Genomic DNA, 16,102 nt, shown 5'->3' with positions numbered 1-16,102 from the left:
GGGTGTGGGTAAGATGCCTCCCTAAGAGGATGTCAAATGAGGAGAGAGGTGAGGATGGAGAACTTAATATAGATTACAGATAGGTGGAAATGCAGTTCAGATGTTGGTGAACGTGCCCTGCACGGGGGAGATACTTGTTCATTAGAGGCTGAATCTGTGACCTTATACTTATGCTACTGTGATCCCTCACCAGTTTGTCCCTAGTGTGACTCTGGTAGTGATGACGTGAGAATCAGAAGGGCACTAGCTAGATATTTCCCTTGTACTGGGACATGGCTCTTGGGCTGTTGTGTGGCTGACCTCAGAAAGTGCAGAGAGCCACAGGAACCCAGATTCCCAGCCAAGCCCACCCTGCAGACGTCCCCCGGTCACCTTCAATTATCATCTTACGCGCAGCACTGTTATTTCATTTGCCAGCCGAGCCCCATCAAGAAAGAGCGCTCACCCAGACCGCAGAGCTTCTGCCACTCCTCCAGTATCTCCCCGCAGGACAAGCTCTCGCTGCCGGGATTCAGCACCCCACGGGACAAGCAGCGGCTCTCCTACGGCGCCTTCACCAACCAGATCTTCGTCTCCACAAGCACAGACTCGCCCACGTCACCAACCGCGGAGGCGCCCCCACTGCCTCCCAGAAACACCGTGAAAGGTACGAGCTTCAAGGAGGGCTTCGTGACTGCATCCTCAGAGCCAGGAGTCAGCCCAGCTTTGAGGAGAAAACTGAGAGTTGCATTTGAGTGGCAGAGTCTGGGATGTGATGTCAGGGGCAGCTTGAAGTAGGGACGTTGCTATTTGCCAAGTAACAGCTGAGAAGTAGTGTTACAGGCACAGCTCGTGCCCTGTCCTTTGTGAACCTCACAATCGTCCTGTGAGGTGTGTGCTTTTGTGCCCATTGTACAGATGAGGAGATGGGGGTAGGGTGACTTGTCCAAGATCATGCAGCCAGTCGGTGGGATTGTTGAGGTTCAGTCCAAGGTCCATGTGGATCCAAGACCAGTGTTCTTTCCTGTGTAATATGGGGTGGAATTTCAGTTTCTCTTTGAGAAGTTTCTTTCCTCCGCACAAAATGCCTCTCTTGAAGCTGTGAGAAGTAACAATGATGGTTAATAGTCAGGAATCTTTTGCTGTATGAGAGGCCCTGAGCCCAGCACTTCTCTCCACGCTCACCAGGCAAGGTGCGTGGTGGAGCTGCTGGCGTCGTGCAAATGGGGGGGCTGCGAGGTTCAGAGATGCTGAGTGATTGGCCTGAGTTTCTCGGGTATTTGGGGTTCTCACTCGGCGCCCATGTGACCTGAGCCCACACTCCTGTGCTCTCTGACGAGGAGTGTTTCTGCACCAGATACCACCTGGGGAAGAATCTTCCCAGGGAGGGTTACCGTGTCGTGCGTTGTCAAACGTCCTCACGGGGCTCACACCAGGGGTGATGATTCACCACGTTACGCTGCAGCCATGAAGAGCCTGTCCTGTCCCCCGAATCCACAGAAAGTGCGTGTGTTCCCATCTGCGTGGGGACAAGTCGAGACACAGAAGTGGCAACGTGAAAGGGTCACCCCACCCGGGGGGACTCGAGAGGTACCCAGAGCTGTAGCTTCAGGTCTGGTCTCGGCTGCTAAACCCAAATGCAGGGTTCTCCCTCGTGCCGGGGTCGTGCTGACGCAGGTTTGCGGGCCCCCGGGGCACAATGCCGTGCCTATTTCAGGCACACTGGGGCTATTTTCTGGGAAATGTGAGCTTTATTCAAAACACTGTTTTTTCAGAGCTTATTCTCCATTGAAATGGTGTTATAAATGGGAGCTGTGTTCTGAGAGAGACCCCAAATGGCCCCATAGATTATCAAATACTGGAGAAAGTTAAAACAAGGCTTGGGCGTGAACGGTGCTCATCAGCGATAACCGGTGGCCGGAACAGCAACAGCACGCGGAAGCCAAGGGTTTCACCCGCCAGGCTGTTCTTACCGTTCCGCACAGTATGTTCGAACGGGCCTGAGTGCACACCAGCGTGTCGAGGTGCAGCTCTGCGCTGTAAGAGGACTGTGTTGCTGCTCACCTCTGGGTAATGATACCCCCCCATCAGGGTAGCCACCTGCTTGGAGCAGAGCGTCCCTTTCTGCACCATAACGAGGACCGTGGGAAACCGCCAAACCTAATAAAATGATCACGGAGTCACCCTGAAAGGGTTCTTACCCGTCACTGTGGTTACCAAGAAAGTGGTGACGAACTCTCCAGGCAGGCACGGCCTGGGTCTGTTCGGAAAGCCTCCAGGTAGTGGAGAATCTTGGAAAAGGAGACAGGAGAGAATGACACCAGAGTCCTAGGGGCCAAGAGACCCCCTCACCTCCCTCCTACCCCTGTCTATAATTTTATCTCAAGGGGACAGAGAAACCCATAAAATGGACTGACTCAGTGCCAAGTATATCTCTCCTGCCTTGAATAAATTCTAATTAGCTCTTTACCCAAGGCCCAGAAGACAAAGACCAAATTTGTGTCGTGATCCAGCTGCTGAAACACGCGCTTAGAGACTTGGCCACAGCAACCGTGGTCAGCTAAGGATAGACTCCTAACCCCCCTCCCCCAAAATCCCACAACTGAACGTGGATGTCCTCCCCGCTGAAATCAGAGTGTTCTTCCAGGCTGCGCCTCGCAGGACATCAGGTGCGGAGATTCGGCCTGAGCCAGTGAGACCCAGGGAGCACAGCCTCCCTGTGACTTTTATAAGGAGCCTGAAACGGGAGATGCTTCCTGCAGCCAGCTTGCCCTCACGTTTGGAAAATGCCGATACTGTTTGAATGGAGCGCTTAGAAGACATAGTTGAAGATGGGCTGGTGCTCTGTGCAGAGATACTTCTCCTCTGTTTCATAGCCCTTAAGTTTTCTTCATTTCATTCTGTTGAACTGATTGAGCCATTTGCACGGAACGAGGATGTCTTGGACCTGCCCTTTGGGTTGCTGGTTTTCCACGGAGGGAAGCAGAGGTGTCTGCTTGCCGCAGAAGTCATTTCCACGCCGTGAACTTGGGGGTTGGAAGGATGATGGCTTCCAGTGAGGCAGAAGCAGCTCATGATAAAGTTTCCACTAATAACGGGAATACAGAGGAGGGAAGCAGAAAGAATTATCCTGAATCCAGCTCAGAGATACTTTCAAAAAACTCAAGCTACCTCATGAAAATGCAAGGAGTTTGACCTAAATTGCCATCAGGCAAAGTCCCCTGTGCCTGAGCAGGGCTCCAGTAAGAGTTGGACAACCCAGCAATTCAGAAGCCCAAACACACCAGCCTTAAGCCACAGAAACATTTTGCTGCCTAACCCTTCAGGTGGGAAGTCCGGTGAGATTCAGTCAAAGCTGTAAAAGCGCAGCGTGCAGAAGTTCCTCACTTGGGATCTTAACTCCCCACACCCCCCACTTCACTGTATCTCTGTTAAGACTAATTATTTTTCAGGATTGCAAAGATTGGTTTGTTTTTCATCTTTAAGTGAAAATGAATTTATAGCACCTGACTTTTTTTTTTTAGAACTAGAAGGATATTGAAAGGTTCATGCCATCTGCCACCCATTGTATGGCTAAGGAAACAGATCCCTGGAAAGGTTCAGGTCATGCAGTAGCTGAAGCAGGACAGAAAATTAAAGTGGGCCTTATGTGGCTTGTCACCAGATCTCCTAGTTTCTTCTTTCCCACGTTGAGGAAGAGGGTCCATCTCTGTCCCGTCCTCCTCACACAGTTGTCCCGGGACCCATGGAGACAGTACATGAGGAGGATTGTGTAGAACGCAGGGCCCTTGACTCCTGGGAGGGACCCCTGCCCGGACAGTGAGGCCCTGACCCCACAGCCCCCTCCAGGGTGGGGAGGAAGGTGGGAGCACTGTGGTACCGTGTGCCGCCCCCCAGAACCGGTGCTTAAAAACAGTGTTGCTTGCTTATGGTTGGTTTGCTTGCTTACTTGCTTGATTAACAGTTTCTAAACAAATTTTAAGCTGCAGAACTGCAGTTTTCTCCCATCGTACAATTCCGCACCTTCTACCCCCCTGTGACACAGACTGTACCTGGTGTGAGCTTTTTCTGGAGGTTCATGAGGACAGGACGCTTTCGGCTGAGCACCTGGCATCTAGTCAGTGTCCCAAGGAGGAAGGGAAGACACGGCTGCTGGCTTTACAGCCACTGCACCTCCTCACCTTTAAAAAGGAGTCCCTTTGGGAATAGGAGCCCAAATGAGGCCACCCACGTCGGGTAGATTAGCAGATGCTCTGAATGGTGAATCCTGGTGTGACGTGGCACCTGTAACTCAAAGGGTTCGTCAAGTCATTGAACGATGAATCTGATCCCAAGTAGCTTACTTAACTTACTTAAAAGAACTAAGTCTTCATGTTTTTAGAAACACAAAGTGATAAGCTAACTTTAATTCATTCCCATCTCATGAAATCAGCCCCCTGGACTCGGCATTAGGTGGCCCCTCTGCATATCCTGTGAGTACCTGTGTTAATCCTGCAGTCCACACACGTTTTCTGTCACGTGAACTTCCTGTTTCACACCAACTCCAGCCTTGGTCTGATAAACTGGCAGGTGACCTGCGCAGAAGCCATGCAGGGCTGGCACACGGGGGGCTCAGTGGGTGCTTGTCCCAGAGAAAGCTGAACTTTGCTGCCCTTGCTGTCAGGTTAGGTGAAGAAACTAAGCACCCTCATTAGTCCAGGAATATACAGTAACATGCCGTATATACAGGGCAGATCCGCCTGTGAAGCAGACCGTGGCTGCTGGGCAGCCGTGAGCCCTCGTGGATTTAGACCCTGCTTTCTCCCCTTCTCTCCCTTGCCCCACCCAGGAGACAGGGGTTCCTCGCCGCTGAGTGCTCATCCTTTCCCTGTCCTGCTCTTGTTTTCACATTTACTAATCTTGCTGGTCAGGGTCTTCATCTGAAAAACAAGGATTGGGTGTGTGTCTGTCTGGGTCCTTGCTCAGAACATGGAACGGTGTCTGTACAGTGACAGTCACGGTGTGAGTGTTCAGTCCGTGGGAGACTGTTCGGTGCTGCTGAATGTGTTCAGCTCAGCGGTGTGCTGGGCCCAGGGGAGGGAGAGAGGGGAGGGGAGGGAGCTCCTGGGGAGAGGATGCGGTGACCTGTGCCGTCGGGGGCAGCACTGGTGCCAGTCCAAAAGGAAATTGTTCCACTGCCTCCCGGGAGGCAGTGCTCCTCCAGTACAGGACCACGAATGCACTGTCCCCGCATGCCCGGCACAGAGGGGACGTGCTCTCTCAGTGCTTGTTGAGTGAATAAACAACGGCAGAATTGGTGAAAGCATGTCCCAGAAATGTGTGGCCAGAGCAAGGAAGGGATGCTCGTGAAACTAACCCAGATGTCCGGGGTATGGGGGTTCACTTCCTGAAAATCCTCCTGCACAACATTCATGCCCACACTCCTCTGTGGAAGCAAGTCCACCATTTCTCCGACCTCATCTGAGGTCTGTGGCAGTTGTTGGAGAGGGCAGAGGGGGCGGCCAGGGAGAAGGCCTGGGGACACGAAGGCGGCAAGGACGCTACCAAGTGCGTGGCTGGATGAGTCAGGCTTGCCTGGGAGAGATTTTCCTGTGAGACGTTCCTCGTGTATCGATGACGCTAGAGTTTCCTGAGGTTTTTTAATCTCATGGGAAGGCGGCCGTTTAAGTGGATCCATTTGAAAGCTTCCCGTGGACTGTTGTCCTTCATTCATGTGAGATTTTCCTCCTTTTTTTTTTTTTTTTTTGGCCTGTTTTTGTCAGTCTCTCTCAGTCCTTTTTAAGCATTACACGTCTGTCACCTTGCTGGCCAAGAGCATGTCTGTGACCCTTGCCTCCAGCGGTGGCTGCAGGCACAGGCTCACCGGCCGGGTCTCCTGACTGCTGGGGGTGGCGGGAGGCTGAGGAAGTGCTGGGTGCACGTGTGAGCAAGTGTGAGTGAGTTATAGCGAGCCAGCCCTAAGCCCCTAGGTCGCACTTGCTCTTAGCGATCAGTGTCCTGGAAGGAGCTTGAAGGGCACGTGAAGAGCTAACACGTGTTCCGTGTGACTCGCCGTGTCACGCTGTCAGCCCCGCCACCCACCTACCGAGGTGTCCCCCACGCTCCAGCCTGCCTCGCGGGGCCTCTCTCACCCCATCCAAGCCTGGAGATACTAATAGCTCCTCCACACACAGCTCTTCTCTAGACAAAATATTGCTTCCTTATCCACTTCTGAAGTGACAAACTTTCCACCCTGATAAGCTCTGTTCTATGAAAACCGTTAGAAAATGGTAAATTTTTCACTTGTGTTGTCCGCAGTGGTATACATAACTGTGTCGTTAACACTGATGAATGTCGTGTTAGAATATGTGTATTGGACTTCTACAGACAATTTTCTCCCAAAACTGTCAGGATAATTTTTAAAGCCATCTTCCTGGTCTTGTCTTTCCTTTGAAATTTCAAAGGTACATTTTTATTTGGTCTCCCAGCTTGGAAGACCTCTGGGTTTTCTGTTTTACTGAAAATCAAAAGTATAAGGACATTGAAAAAGAATCCTCCTGACTTGCACGGTGAATTATTTCCATAGACTCGCCTGGCGTGCCCAGAACATGCCAGGCACTGAGAGAGAGAGAGAGTGTGTGTGGCTCTTGCTCTGAGGAGGCTCCCAGCCAGGGACAGAGGAGGCAGAGTGGCTGTCATGCAGGACAGAGAATGGATGCTGTTAACCCTGTGACATCAGAGATAGAAGCCGTTGCTCCAGGGCAGAGGGGTGGATGAGTGGAGGCCTCTGGGTGTGGTGACATTGAAGCTGACCCCTGACAGATGCAGAGGTGAGGAGGGAACACAGTGAGTATGGTGGCTTCTGAGATGCCTGGGGTTGGCACGCACAGGGGCTTCCCGAGCTCCGGCCCCGTGCGGAGCGCACTTCTCAGCTGCACTCCCGTTGGGGACTCCACGAGCTGATGACGGTGAGGTGCTCATGGCAGCCCAGCTCAGGGGCGTTCAGTGGGGCCGCTAGAGCTGAAGGCACAGCAGAATGTCCAGCTGAGCGCCCAGCAGGCTGTGGGGTGCAGGACAGCAGCCCAGGCAGGTGGACCCCAGTCAGGGCTGCGCTGCACTCCACCTCCTCGGGGAGGACCTTGTCATAATTTATCCTCAGAACTCCTTCGAAACCTAGACCCATTTTTTTAAGAAGAATCACTGGAAGATAGTTTGACATAATAGCCAGTATTATTGGCAGATGAGGTTTGGGGTGTTTTCTGCTTACTCCCACGGGCCCTGGCAGAGTTCACAGGAGAAAACGGGCTGTCAGAGCCCCCCACACACACACACACACACACACGCCGTTCACATTGCCTCCCACCTCTTTTGAGTTTGTTTGATGCTGTACTTGTTTTCTTTTAGCTGTCTTTGACCTTCCAGGATTGCTGCTTTCCTGACTGGGCCAATACTCAAGAGTCATTTTGCATGAAACATGCTTAGAGACTAGTTACTCATTTTGGAAGTCTTTTGAGCTCTTCACAAGTTAAAAAATTTTGCTTGCTTTTCTGGGGTCTGGTACAAAGTTCTACACCCTTTTTTAGCTCATGCCCTAGCAGCCAGGAAGATTTGGTGGCATCTTCCTTTCTGTCGCTTCTATTACAAAACAATCGTGGGTCTGTGTGTGTGTTTTCTGTGAAGTTAGATCACAGTATTGAATATTCCCTTTCGAACTTCATTCACACCATCCCTCCCTGGTTCTCCTCTCTCCCTGGTTTTTGATCCTTAAGGATCACTAGCCTTAAAACAAAAGAAGTAGCAGTTTATTCATCCATCTGTTTGATACTTTGTTACTAAATTCAGCTCACCATACACCAGGCCAGAGGAAAGCCTGGCCCTAATAGAGCCTGCAGCCTGGTGGGGGAGAGAGGCAGTAAACAAGTAAGCAAAGATGAATAATTACAGACTGTAGTAGCTGATATGAAGAAAGTAAGACCAGGCTGTGATGACATGTGATGAAGAGAATCCCTGCATTCTTGAAATAATGACTCAGGAGGCTTGATTTTGCCTGGTTTGTGGTTACAGGACAACCTTGGTCTGATCGCTGCTTAAGACAACTTTGCCCAGAGACACAGCTCCATTGGCTGGTTGTGTTTCCGGGCAGGATTTGGATCTGATTGAACGGCCTTTCAGATGCACTGCGTCAGAAAGTCCCTAGATGGCGATGGAGAACCCCATCATTGCTGGAGAACCTCAGCACTGTCCATTATCTATTCTCCGTTTATTTCCAGGAGGAAAGTCACACTTCCTAGTACTGAGCGTTGTTGTTGCTGATTCCCTTGGGTGCCGAGCACAGGAAATGCTGGCCCTGCCCCCCACCCCCACCCCGACACCCGCGTTGTGGTCCAGCTCTGCCCCACACGGCTGTGTATTCTTGATCGCGCTCCGCCCGGCTTTCCTGGCTGCAGGATGGAGCCAGTAACACCTGGCCCACGTGCCGCACGGGGTTGCTATGAAAGTCAAGGGGACTAGCACGTAGGCACACATTTTGAAAGCTGGAAAGCATGAGACGAATGCAAGACTTTATCGTTACAGCAGTAAAGTAATTTCTGAAACAGCACTGATGTGGGGTAACAGTAAGACTGCCATCATGTATCCCATCGGTGGGATTGAGAATAAATGACACAGCCAGGGCCATTCCATCCTAAAGCAGATGGTCATTTTGCTGAGAGGAACAGTATTTATTTCCAAGACAGGACTATCTTTGAGAAACAAGGATTTAAGTCAGTGTTGGTAGTGACCAGTAACTGGTAATGGGAAATAGCAAAGCTAACTTTCCCAAGGACGGAGGCCAGCAGTAGGTGAGCTTTTCTTTTAATGTACAGAAGGTAGCACGCTCTTTTGGAGCCTTTACGGATCACCAGGTACCTACTATCCTGTGTTAAACATTTGGTGGGGCAGTGTTCTGAGCTTTTTTTGGTTTCTTTCCTTTTTTCTTTCTCTCGTGATGTTTGCAGAGGCAGTTGTCCGTGAACATAGTTAGACCACATACCTGGTTATAATCATAAAGGGAGATTCGTCAGAGTGCCCAGCATACCGTGCCTAGCACACACCAGCCACTTCAGTGTCACTTTGAAGAAACAAAATCAACAGCATATATACTGTGCACTCCCATAAAGCTCTTAAAAACAGACCTTGCTTTTTATTCTCAAAATATTAGTTCAAAAAGTGAACTTTTGCAGGAATGGGATGTGTGTGGTATTGATGTCATTACTGCCGTTCTGTCTTTGTCTGAAGAAAGTTGAGGCTTTTTGAAAAATCTATAGAAATCAGTGTCTAACTTAAATAACTTGTTCAGGCTTCCTATATTATAGTAGGTGGTTTATGATTTCTAGAACAATTCAGAATTGGAAGAAAAAAGGGGTTTTGGACTTCCTTCTTTCCAAGCAACCCTTTATATTAGAGCCCTCATTATTTACAAAAGTCATTAAAAAAAACTTCAGGCAGAGTTTGCCGACTAAAAGAAAAAGTTGTAGTGGAGAGAAAAACCCTGTTCTGTGAATCCTGTCCTGTTTCCAGCTGAGGCCCACTGGAAGTTTATAGCGGCCCCTGCTCTTTCTCCAGTGGTTTTGCTGGCAGTGCTGTGTCCCTTCTTTCTCAGTAGGTTTTGCGGTGGTTCCAGCGACTTACTGGTTTCAGACGTGTGTGTTTTGTTTTCCGCATCATACCTAAATGACGACCAAGCGTTCTGTGTTGACCAGCATTTTGTTCCTTGAAGGCCCGCACTCTCCTTCTTAGTTTATTTTTACCAGCAGTTTTTTTTTTTTTAAAGCCCTGTTAGTGAGTTACTGGGCTGATGGACTTGGCCGTCCCCAGCCTCGTGCTTCTGTCCCTGTGTGTCACACGTGCCACACTGGATGCGTGGAAGTAACTGCATACGGGCTGTTCTGTCTGTGCAACTGGGATTAACCTTCCTGCCCCATTCGATTCCTTTCCAGGTCCAACGGGCCCACCTTCAACACTCCCTCTAAGCACCCAGACCTCTAGTGGCAGCTCCACCCTGTCCAAGAAGAGGCCTCCTCCCCCACCACCCGGACACAAGAGAACCCTATCCGACCCTCCCAGCCCACTACCTCACGGGCCCCCAAACAAAGGCGCAGTTCCTTGGGGTAAGTCAGCCTCCAGCTGAGGGGGCAGGGGACACTCGGCCTACGCAGCAGACGGGCCAGACCGCACGCACGCTGGGCGGGGCCTGGAGACGTATGGTTGTACAGCCTCTCAAGGCCGAGGAACATTGTGGAAAGTACTTAACCACCATCTAAAACCTATCAGCGTGATACGGTGCTGAGCAATTTTGTGCACCAGAGACCATACTGATAAGCTTTCCACAAAATCATCCCATCCCAGAAGCAACTCTGAGAGGGAGAGGTTATCAGCCGCATTTACAAAGGAGGAAACAGAGGCTCAGAAAAGCAAAGTGATCCTCCTTACAGCAGCCAGAGTGGTTTTCTCCAACCCCGAATCAGATCGCCGTCCCCCGTCACCCTGTGCTTGAGGTCAGCATGAGCTCCTCACCCCAGGACCCCCAGGACCTGGAGGGCCCTGCATGGTCTCCCAACCCCATCCTCCACCCACCCTCGCTGGCCTCTTCCACCCCCGGGTCCACCGGGCCCTCTCCTCCTGGGCCCGTCCCCTCCCGGCAGCTCTGGCATGCGCTTTCAAGGCTGCCCCCTTCCGTCCTCCTCAGCCTGCATGTCTGTCTCCCTGGCTGTCCTCGCTGAGGGACCCTGTCCCACCGTTTTCTCCCGGGCCCTGTATCACAGCTGGCAGGTATCTTACTTGTGTTTGGTTGTCTGGTCTCCAGAATGTCAGCTCCCTGAGAGCAGGAACCTTGTCTGTCTTGTTCTGTTCTGTGTTCACTGAGCCTAGAATCGAGCCCGGTATGCAGTAGGTGCTCAGCAGTTAGCTGAGGATAAAGAAACCTACCCTGAGTCAATCAGTAATTTACCATTTCCATGACACTGACTGCAGATAACAAATTTCCATCCACGAGGAACTCAGTTTCCATCTCTGTCTACCGCTTCAGTTCACCAGAACTCTCCACCAGCCGGCCCGCAATTTCCGGCAAGAGCCGGGCCCCCCCGGTGCCTGCGGGGCCCTGGCTCTGCTGGTTTGCACATCTCCCTCCTCCTTCCAGTGAGGTGCATTGTGGTCTTTTTGTTTTTCAATTGTAACTGATAGATAACCCAGCTTTTAAAGGCCTCATCAAAAAGTCCATATTGGGTGTTCTGAATTCGGGGAGCTTTTAGCAAAAGCCCATTGGCAGGTCGGCACACCCGTATGTCACGTGCCCCGAGTGTGCGTGTCCGTGCTCGGCCCCTCACCCAGCTCGCCTGTGCCCGTGGTTTGGGCTTCTCGCCCCGTGTGCTCCAGGAGCTCGTGCTTCAGGAAATGCTCTTTCCTGACACGTGACCTGGATACTGTGGAAATGCTGAACTGCCGTGTCCGGCTGCGTGGGGAGGCTTCCAGGGGAAGGGAACACTTGCAGCAGGTGTTGACAGTTCAGTTCCTGGTGAGACAAGGCGGGGGAAGAGCCACGGAGGGTGCGGCTCGGGCCTGCATCCGTCCCACCAGGCCCTTCCCGCCGCCAGAGGCCCCCCTCCAGGCCCTTCAGGAGTCCCCGGGGTCGTCCAGACAGATTTTGCCTGCAAATAGCATTCCACCGAAGGTCACAGGTTTCCTGCCGATTTTCATACCACAAACCACAGATTACCCTTCTTTCAAGTGTCACTAACTTGTGCTTACTTGGTCTTTATTTCTACGTAAAGTTTACAGTGCCTCATAGACTCCGTTGTCTGCAGTTAAATTTACCAAATCTTTGCTTTCTGGCTTAGGAATCGTCACTTTTTTAGGTTTCCTTCACGTGGCTAAGCCGCAGGACTGGCAGCTGGCGTCTGTTTTGTTTTGGGTGGTTTTTGTTGGGACAAGGGGCATTTTTCACTAAGAAAGCAAAGTCACCCTTTTATGAGAGTGAGTTGGTGCCTCCAGACGGTGAGCCAGGAGCGGTCAGGCTCTGGAGGGCGTGGGCCCTGAGCAGTTCCTCTCACCGGCCACAGCCTCCCGCCTACCATCAGCCTCGAGGGGCGGAAACCAAAATCTGTCCTCACAAAAGTGCCGATTGTCCACGTCACAGACTGGTGGTCACTCACGAGCAACCCTAGAGGGTAATCTTGTGACCATCAGGTCCATCCTTTCTGAGTTGGTGTGTGTGCACGTAGGTGAGATGTTCCTAAAGGCATCTTCTGATGCAGGTCAGTAACAGGCCTCTCAACAGGCAGGCGACAGTGGCTCTGATCCCGCCTTCGTGCTTTATGTTGTGTGATCACTGCTGGGTTTTATCGCTGCCTGACTCCCACTGACACTGGTCTGGAAGCCTAAAGGCAGGGGCCAGACTGTTATTAATAAAGCACAGGGGATATGGGATTCCGAGGCAGCATTTTATGGTGCCTGCAGGTTCCCTCTGTGAATCTGCGCTCTTAGTTTCCCCTAAACCTCCTGACTCTTCCCAGCCCTTGATATGAGGGCCTTTGGACTGTCCGACATCAGGCCCAGGGCTAGGGGGTCAAACACCAGAGATGAGGAGGTGGTGTAACACACACACTGAGCTCTCCCCTCACTTACCCGCCCTGACACAGGACCTGCCCGCCGTGCTGAGGTACATCAAGTTCCCGAGCTGCATTCCCTCCTCTAAGATCCGAGCCTCTGCTCGTCCACTCACTGGTGCAAATGCGCGGTCATCCTTCAAGGTCTGCTCTGCAGGGACCTGCTTCAGAGAACGTCCCCAGTCGTGTCGTCACCCCCAGGCCCACTCTCCATTCCTTCTGGCGAGGGGGTTGTCACACAACGACTCTGGCTGCTTCTCTGTCTTGCCCAGGGCACCGTGAGCTCCTTGCGAGGGCGCGAGCTTCTGCGTGGACCTGGTGTCATCCTGCCTGGTGTCTCAGCCGTCTCTGCCACGTGGTAGCCCTGTGGCTCTCAGCAGTTATTCTTGAGTAGGTCCGTACCTGCGACCTCAGTCTCTCTGGCTATAAAATGGGGCTAGTTAATAGTAAAACATCTCGTTCTTAACGACAGTTCCACAGAGTAGGAAATCTCGGGCCTTGCCTTTCAGGACCCTGAGATTCAGAAAGGTTAAATCACCCGCCCAAGTTCTCACAGCGGGTGGGTGTGATCCCATGTGGTGGGAGAGCGCAGACCCTCACCCTGTCCATGCTCCGCTGGGTTCTGCACGTGACGGCCCAGTGATGCCCTTGGACATTCCTCTTCTCAGCAGTTGTTTCTTTGCCCGTGAATGTGGAGACGGGGAAGGCAGGCCGGCAGGTGGGCACCCTCCGCCTGGTATGCCTCCTCGTCTGTCTACAGCACGGAGCCCTGGTGTGCAGGGAGGGCCACCCCGTGCTCTGTCCCTGCCAGAACCCAGTGTCCACGGCACCCAGAATGGCCTGAGCATCACATCACTGAAGTCCTGCTACCATGATGAATTCAGCCATCTGTCTGGAGAGGCTGCGAAGCCAGGCTTTTGATCAGAAGACAGCTAGGCCTGTGGGCAAAGTTGGGTTTTGTGGGGACTTTTGATTTTTGAAGTGGCTTGTCATTAAACCTAACCTTCAGAGATCACACAAGTTGTTTATAACCTGCTTTCTAACAGAGCAACACATATTTTAACACAATTTAATAAAGAAACGAGGACAAAGGGAGAATAAAGGTAGCAACGTAAGATAAAGTCCAGGAGTGTGATCTCTTCACAGAATGCATAACACGAGGTCACATACGGTGGCTGGAAATAGACCCAGGATCTGACCCTGAGGTTCTCAGTGGTGAGAGCAGAGGACAAAATGCAGCCAGTCATCCAGTTCGTGGTGGCCGCAGACTAAACCTCTTCTCACACGTGAGGTTCTTGTCATTCCTGTCCTAGAACCTCCATCCTGTGTCGGGGATTCAGAGAAGTGTTTGCAGTGCACATCCTGGGCCGCCATCACGTGCACTGAACGAACTTTTGGGAAGCCCACGTTCTGATCCATGTCCCACCGACTCCTGTCTAAGGGACCCTGGGGATCACTTTCATTCCTTTGGCCACTGGGATTTAAAGTTTTATAAGCTTCTTGTTTTTAATGTAGAGCAGATAGAGGATGAAAAACTTTACCCCGAATTGATTCACTGCTCATATTTCAAGGCCAGAACTTCAGGTGAAAAGGGTCAGTATTTGAGGTGCCTGATCCGAGGCGCCCGTGCCTACTTCCTGAGAGCAGTTTGGCTTGTGGAACAGCCTTTGCTAGAGCCTTCCTACTCGTTCTTTTTCTTGGGTTTCCCGGGGTGTTTTCATGTTGGCTTCCCACCATGACCCTTGACCCCATTCCGCGTGCAGTTCCTGCCACGTGTAGATCGTTCCCTGTGTGCCAGGCGGTCTACGCTCATTCGTACATTACTGTGTTTCGCTGCCACAGCCATCCCCTGAGATCCGGACTGTCAGTGTCCCTGCTTTGCTGATGAGGAAGTTGAACACAGGGGTCAAGTGACTTGCATAAGCTCACAGGTCCGGTAACTTCAGAGCTGAGATTTGAACCCGTTTCTGAGTCGGAGGCTCACCCAGTTATCCACGGTTCCAGAAGACCCCCGGAGTCTGTGTGCCAAGCACTGCCAGGTGGTGTCCCTCCCCCACCCCGCCCTCATTCCACACTCTGGGCCACAGCTTCTGAGCTCTGGTGAGTGACCTCGAGTCTCAGCCACAGCTCTCTGAATTGCCTGCCTTACGTCTGTCTCCAGCATCCCCCTCCCAATACACCTGTATGTGTCCCAGGGTCCTTTCCCAAACTGCGCGGAGGGAGGAAAAAGGACCGAGCTGCTTCTGTGCTTTTGCTCCTCCGTCCAGCACTGCTTTATTTTGGGGGATTTTTTTGAGCCCCACTTTCCTTCCTGGGCACGGCGGTGGCCTTTGCCTGGTTCTGAGAAAGACGAGATACCTGGCCACGGGGTTGAGGGTGCTCTCCCACCCTGGTGTGCGAGAAGCTGGGCTGTGGGTGCGGGAGTGGGTGCCTCGGCTCTGCAGCCCTGTCTTCACTCCACAGCCCACGGAGACCGCTCTGGGCCTGGTGCGGGGCTGCAGAGGGGGTCAGGGGAACAGGGCAGAGCCCTCGTCTGCGACATACTCACCCACTGAGTAAATAAACCGTCACTGTTTCTGCTCCGTTGCATCCGAGAGCTGGGAATGACGTTACCATTCATGTCAAGCTCCCCGTGGTCCAGCGCTGCTCTCCACACACCGTGGTTTCCCTCGTGATGCTTGCGCCCATCTAGCAGAGGGGGTGCTGTTGTTCCCATTTTATAGATAAGGGGACAGAGGCTTCGTAGGAAAAACAGTGCAATCAAAACTCACACCTGCTGGTCAGCGATACAACTAGAATTCAAAACCGGGCTTGTCTGACTCTAAATTTCTGCACCCTGACCATCCTCTGTGATCAGTAGTTGTAGGCTCGCAAGGGGGAGGGAGTGACCAAGTCTGGCTAGGGAAGAATTCTCAAAAAGTGACTTCAGAGGTCCTCTTTGAAGGTTGCAAAGACATTAACTACAGTGGGAGGGATAGGTGTTCCTGGGAGAAGGAACAAAATGGGCAAGGTTACAGAGGCGTGAAAACACACGGTCTTTGGAGAGCAGCCAGAGGAGAGGGTTAAATGAGGACACGCAACACTTGGGCAGTGAGTGTCAGCTCACCTGTGTGACAGCAGAGTGTGGACTTTTGTAGCCCTGTTGGTTTTGCTTTCAGTCTCAAGCATAGTAGGGTTAAGAATCACTGGTTTGGGGTGTTTTCTGCCTGGAAAGGGAATTAGCAGAAGCAACAGTTTATTCCCCTAACAGAGACATTTCTTTGTCATTCTGGTTGTTATGGCCCATTTAAGTCTGAAAGTATGGGATTTGATATCCAGCCCTGAAGACTCATGTTGGGATCTGTGTAGAAAAGAGATGCCTGCCTTAAAGGCGGATGTCGTGAGAGGCTGCCAGAGATGTCCTTCGGTATTAAGTCACAGACTGTGGAAATCTACTGATGGCTAGGAGGAGAGTCTTACCAAAATAAAGCTCATTGTGAACGTCTTCGGCCCTAGTAAAGCCA

At 51.9% G+C, this 16,102-nt stretch overlaps 1 protein-coding gene across 8 annotated transcripts in view; it reads left to right on the top strand.

Annotated features, from left to right (window-relative positions):
* Positions 1-16,102, top strand: part of ASAP1 (ArfGAP with SH3 domain, ankyrin repeat and PH domain 1) — a 311,752-nt gene that overhangs the window by 280,659 nt on the left and 14,991 nt on the right. For 5 of the 8 annotated variants that reach the window (XM_072949719.1, XM_072949720.1, XM_072949726.1 and 2 more), the window contains 2 exons: positions 418-646; positions 9,936-10,106. In XM_072949719.1, the coding sequence (XP_072805820.1) occupies positions 418-646; positions 9,936-10,106 (400 nt within the window). The remainder of the gene's footprint in view (positions 1-417; positions 647-9,935; positions 10,107-16,102) is intronic. The other 3 variants (XM_072949721.1, XM_072949722.1, XM_072949727.1) reach the window with 1 other exon arrangement.

This window comes from Vicugna pacos, chromosome 25 (genome assembly GCF_048564905.1).
Source record: "Vicugna pacos chromosome 25, VicPac4, whole genome shotgun sequence".
Classification (NCBI taxonomy): domain Eukaryota; kingdom Metazoa; phylum Chordata; class Mammalia; order Artiodactyla; family Camelidae; genus Vicugna; species Vicugna pacos.
The sequence above is the reverse complement of the archived record's forward strand: the minus strand, read 5'-3'. Positions and strand labels throughout refer to the sequence as shown.